Source organism: Cydia fagiglandana, chromosome Z (genome assembly GCF_963556715.1).
Source record: "Cydia fagiglandana chromosome Z, ilCydFagi1.1, whole genome shotgun sequence".
In the NCBI taxonomy this organism is placed as follows: domain Eukaryota; kingdom Metazoa; phylum Arthropoda; class Insecta; order Lepidoptera; family Tortricidae; genus Cydia; species Cydia fagiglandana.
The window spans coordinates 34,207,430-34,213,429 of NC_085959.1; the positions used below are offsets into that span (position 1 = coordinate 34,207,430).

General features: G+C 36.2%; 1 protein-coding gene across 1 annotated transcript in view; it reads right to left on the reverse strand.

The window, feature by feature from the left end:
• The window catches only part of LOC134678553 (nose resistant to fluoxetine protein 6-like), a 49,436-nt gene extending 43,666 nt beyond the window's left edge, over window positions 1-5,770 (reverse strand). Inside the window, exon 1 of the mRNA XM_063537165.1 lies at window positions 5,477-5,770. Coding sequence (XP_063393235.1) covers window positions 5,477-5,738 — 262 coding nt within the window. The 5' untranslated portion in view covers window positions 5,739-5,770. The remainder of the gene's footprint in view (window positions 1-5,476) is intronic.
• Between the last annotated feature and the right edge of the window lie 230 nt (window positions 5,771-6,000).

The following is a 6,000-nucleotide window of genomic DNA, read 5'->3' on the forward strand; positions in this document are numbered from 1 at the left end:
TCAGTTTCAAGTTAAGGCAAGTTCTTAAGACGTCGCTTTCGAGGTGGGGTCCCTTTTAAAGGACGTACTTTCTGAGAACGTCACTTTTGATGTAGATCATTTTCTTAGCACAGTACCTACGATTTGTAACCATTGTAGGATTGCATGAACATAACAGAATTAGCACACAATAACATAATTATTATCCTTGAGCTCAATTTATCCTGTTATCGGCCATACTCTTGAGGGGGCTAGTACCGAAATAAGCATTTAAAAAGGTCATTTTGTTTGATATTACTCGCAATCTTATGTTATGTAGGTATGACCTGCCCTGACATAACGAGCGAAAAAAATGCTTCCAACTTCACGACGCGCGACGTTTATTCTTTACATAAACGCAAAAGGCGTAAAAGGGACAGCATAATTAAAAAAATACCCAATTAAAAAGAGACGACTAGTGTTTGTTACTAGCGCATCATAGTTAAAGTCCAATGACTAAGAGCAAACTGTACAATCGTCAATAACCTATCAATAGTTATAATATCATTGAAACGATCATGATCATACGCGCATCTGAAAATTACAAATCAATATCAAATCAAGTTGAGATTATTAAGGTATGAATGTTACCCCTGATATACCGGGTGTGGCCTGTAATACGAGTAAAAAATTAAACTGTAGGCTGTACTCCTCGTACTGATCAACATTTGTTCAGCGACTTTTAAAAATGACTTATAGTTTGATTTTTAATACACTTTAAAGTTTATTCTAAGATGCAATGTATTGCGAATTTTGTTTTGTTTAAGGCATGACAAGCAACGTCAATCACAATGATATTGATATGGCGTGGCGATGGCGTCCATTGAAGATAATATTTATTTTGTATGAAAAATAGGAAGTCTAAATACGTCATAATTTTAAAAAGTTGTGGAACAAAAGTTTCACCTTTTGAGGAGTACAATCTATGTTTTAATTATTTGCTCGTGTTACAGGGCACACCCAGTATAAGATGATTTGTGACGTTCCACGGCAAAAGGTACCTTATGGCGGCTGGCGCTTACGTTGCATAGCGCCGCAATAATATTGGAGCGGCATTAATAATAGCATAAGCGCCAACCGCCATAAGGTACCTTTACCCGTGGGACGTCACATTTGATAACATAATATATCATAATTCAATAATAATTAATTGATCGGCATCACAAATTTGTGAGGCGCAGGATTCCTTTATAAAGCAATTATTTTTGTAGCTCTGCCAATCAAAACTGTCTCATTTTGCGGGCGGCTCAGATCCCGGGTAGTATGGAAACGTCACGTCAGTTGGCGTTCATAATCGGATTAAATATAAATTCGTTAAGTATAACGTGACGTTTTAGGTTGAGCACTCGGCCATTAAGCTACAAACATTTTAATTAAATTAAATTTTATAATGATTTAATACGAATAGAATTTTGTATTAACTATTACAAAGGAAGGAGAGCGTTCTTAATAAGCAGGTTTCTACAAAGTATTACAACCAAATTTACACATTTTAACAGTAAATAAAGAAGAACATTTGGAGATTCGTACTTACTATTCCAAGTTTTTGGTGATACCGTTACACTCAACAATTTAAGCCTTTATAAGGCAGAGGGAATATATTTCCCACCTGATTTTGCACTTTATTTCAAAGTAATAGAGTTCAATTTTGCATAATTTCTGGTACCCTTATGCCTTATAAAAGGTTAAAACGATTATAAGTGGCTCTGTAACGATGTCAGTTTCGCTATGATACCCATAATGCTCGCTAAATATTCATACTTTCATTTCACACACACTTTTCTTAAATAAGAATCTTTTCTACATTACATACGTCTACGCTCGGAGTATTTGCCTTCGTAATATTTGACAAACGGTAAACTAAACCTTGGCTGTTTACAGTAAAAACATATACTCATCTATGTCAGTCTTAAAAGATATAGACTTAGTAAAAATTAGGTACAAGTGAAGGTGACTAATTAAAAAATATATAGCTAAATATAAAAACTATCTTTGTTAACTTTTATGTAAGATTAAAAATAGTACTAAGTAGTAGTACTAATAATAAATAGTACTCGTTTTATACTATTGTTACATAATAACTTAATTCGAGCTCTTAAATGGTACGAGTACGAGTAGGTAGGTACCTACCTAGAGTTAACCCAAGAAAGGTCTGCAGCGATGTTGATAGTCCACTTAGTGCAAGTATTATTTATACGTCCCATTTAAAATAGAAATGGAAGTTTGACGTTTAAAATAACACTTGCACTGCGTGGGCTATTAAAGGCTGCAGACTTCTTGATCTAAATCTATTTATGGCGATTATGAGTTGCCTACTGCAGCCTAAACAAACCAATTCTATAAAAAATCCATAATTGAATTATAGATGTATAGCAATTGTTGCCAGTTGAGGCTTGATTAAATAATTAACTTTAAATGAATAAAAATGTATAGGTTAAATTTACGTTAACTTCACTAATACCGAAGCAGTTGCTTAATAAAATAATTTACGAAATGCACAGTGTTAGTCCTGCTCACGTAACTCGAATCGTCCTGTAGATCGCCATTTATTTTTTGCTGGTAAACTCAACAACAACGCATACCTATTATTAATATTTATTTTCTTTATTTATTTTTCTTCTTAAGTTAGGTTAATTATAATATGGATATAAAAGTAAAATATAAAAACACTTACAAACAATAAAAAAAAAATTATAAACACATTATAAAAAACCTAACCTAGGGTGCCGCCGGCAGCGGGGCAGGGCCGCATATTGAACTTGGCTTTCATTTCACATTTATTTTTCAGTCTTCATCTAGCATATCCTACAGTACCTAATACTCATATAGGCGGGCACAGACAACAGATCTGAAACCCAGTTCATTCGATTTGCTTATGATGACAAGATTTGTCATGACAAATGACTCGTGTGTTAGCATGTTCGATGGCACCGATCCTTTAGCTAACCAAGTTGCTCGGCGATTCATTCGCCAGCTGCGGGCTTTCATACTTTTTGTTTCATTACAATTATGTAACCTTCCACAAAGAAACGCTACACGCATATCGCGATTATAAAACAAGTCAATTAATCTACGCTGACTCTATTACTATTCAGTGTACGCGTAGAAAAAAATTGGGTCATGCTCATCGAAATGCTCATAAACGTGATATAATGCGTCCTTCAAATTGGAAATGATTGGGACAGATTAATATGCTCGGTGACTCACTTTACATCTTTTTTCGGGGGCTATTTAAGCCACTCTTTAAATTCCACCAATGTGAGATTAAAACTTAAGTATATGTAGGTACAGTCAGAGAGAGGAGGCTATAGAGAGTACTCTCTCCGGACGGGTTTTATGCATGGAGACCGAAGTCCGCTGAGAGGTAGGAGTATATGTATATATATATAGGTAGTAAGTGAGATTTGAAATTTAAGGTAACGACATCTGTTAGAATCTTGTGGCACGACGTCAACAGTGACAGCTAAAGGAGATGTTAAACACACATTTACATTTTAACGGCACTAGTAGCGCTCATGAACTATTTTAATTCACACATTAAGGGAAATGTTATTAATTGCGACCGGTGAGATTTATGACACATTATTAATTTACTTAAACCACCATTCATCAATTATTTTTTCAAATTTCAAAAAGGTTGTCCCTTTATTCTTTGTCCCCTAAAAACATACCTAAAGTGGAGTTACTTATACAATATTAATTATTAAACAAGCTGTAGCAGTATATATGTACATATTATATTGAAGCGTCTGTTTAGGGTTTGCTGGAAGTTCACCCGTGTCCGTGTGTACATAACATCCAGTAAGAACTGAAGTTCGAGATCGCATCAAAATGATGCAAATAGTTTTAATTGGAAGAAATTCGGCACTACGGCAACACAAATCTATAAACGCGAAACACTTACAAACAATAAAAAAAAAATTATAAACACATTATAAAAAACCTAACCTAGGGTGCCGCCGGCAGCGGGGCAGGGCCGCATATTGAACTTGGCTTTCATTTCACATTTATTTTTCAGTCTTCATCTAGCATATCCTACAGTACCTAATACTCATATAGGCGGGCACAGACAACAGATCTGAAACCCAGTTCATTCGATTTGCTTATGATGACAACATTTGTCATGACAAATGACTCGTGTGTTAGCATGTTCGATGGCACCGATCCTTTAGCTAACCAAGTTGCTCGGCGATTCATTCGCCAGCTGCGGGCTTTCATACTTTTTGTTTCATTACAATTATGTAACCTTCCACAAAGAAACGCTACACGCATATCGCGTTTATAAAACAAGTCAATTAATCTACGCTGACTCTATTACTATTCAGTGTACGCGTAGAAAAAAATTGGGTCATGCTCATCGAAATGCTCATAAACGTGATATAATGCGTCCTTCAAATTGGAAATGATTGGGACAGATTAATATGCTCGGTGACTCACTTTACATCTTTTTTCGGGGGCTATTTAAGCCACTCTTTAAATTCCACCAATGTGAGATTAAAACTTAAGTATATGTAGGTACAGTCAGAGAGAGGAGGCTATAGAGAGTACTCTCTCCGGACGGGTTTTATGCATGGAGACCGAAGTCCGCTGAGAGGTAGGAGTATATGTATATATATATAGGTAGTAAGTGAGATTTGAAATTTAAGGTAACGACATCTGTTAGAATCTTGTGGCACGACGTCAACAGTGACAGCTAAAGGAGATGTTAAACACATATTTACATTTTAACGGCACTAGTAGCGCTCATGAACTATTTTAATTCACACATTAAGGGAAATGTTATTAATTGCGACCGGTGAGATTTATGACACATTATTAATTTACTTAAACCACCATTCATCAATTATTTTTTCAAATTTCAAAAAGGTTGTCCCTTTATTCTTTGTCCCCTAAAAACATACCTAAAGTGGAGTTACTTATACAATATTAATTATTAAACAAGCTGTAGCAGTATATATGTACATATTATATTGAAGCGTCTGTTTAGGGTTTGCTGGAAGTTCACCCGTGTCCGTGTGTACATAACATCCAGTAAGAACTGAAGTTCGAGATCGCATCAAAATGATGCAAATAGTTTTAATTGGAAGAAATTCGGCACTACGGCAACACAAATCTATAAACGCGATCTTGATCAAAATGATTCAAAACAATTGAAAAATACATTTAGTTCCGCATTTTTCGCATGGCAGGCAGTAAAATTACATCGGAATGCCTTCGCTTCGAGCTTCCGTACTATTATTACAAAACACAGACGTTGTTGGAAAAAATGGGGGTAGCTATATTCAGAGATAGGAAATACAATGCCAATATTCTTGCAATAGGTATAATATATATGCATGTTGCGATAAAGCTCGTCATTTTATGCAAACGGGCCCCGTTGAAATTGGACTCATATTGGCATTACATTGCACGTTTTCGGAGAATAGCCGATTTATAGTTTACATGTAAGTATACTCACTTTTCGAAGCCCACACTTTGCCATCATTTAATGCCGCAAAATAGGTCTTCAGGTCGTCCTTGCACTGTGGAGGCAGGGCGATGCCTTCTTTGTCCACATACGCGGGCCAGTCGTGGTGGTCCATCAGGGTCCGAAGCCACGCCATCCGGGACTGTCCCCTGGTCACCTCCGTGGTGTTCACGTTCGCACCCACCACACTCACAAGCACTAGAATCGTCACGATTATCATTGTCCTGGTTGCACGATAAAGTTTAAGGCACATCCTAGTGAATCAGTATTTGAGCATCATCCACTCCACGGATCCAATTGCGATCTTCGACAGGTCAACTGAAAAAAGAAAAATACATTCAGAAATGACACTGAAAAATCGTGACATAAGTGATTCTGCATATCGAGTAGAATCGAAAGGTTTTACTGACTGTCATAATCTTAGTATTTAAGTACATTACATAGTATCTACATAGGGTAAATCGTCAATTACTGGCCACCGCCTAATAACTGGCCACCCTAAACTAAATATGAAT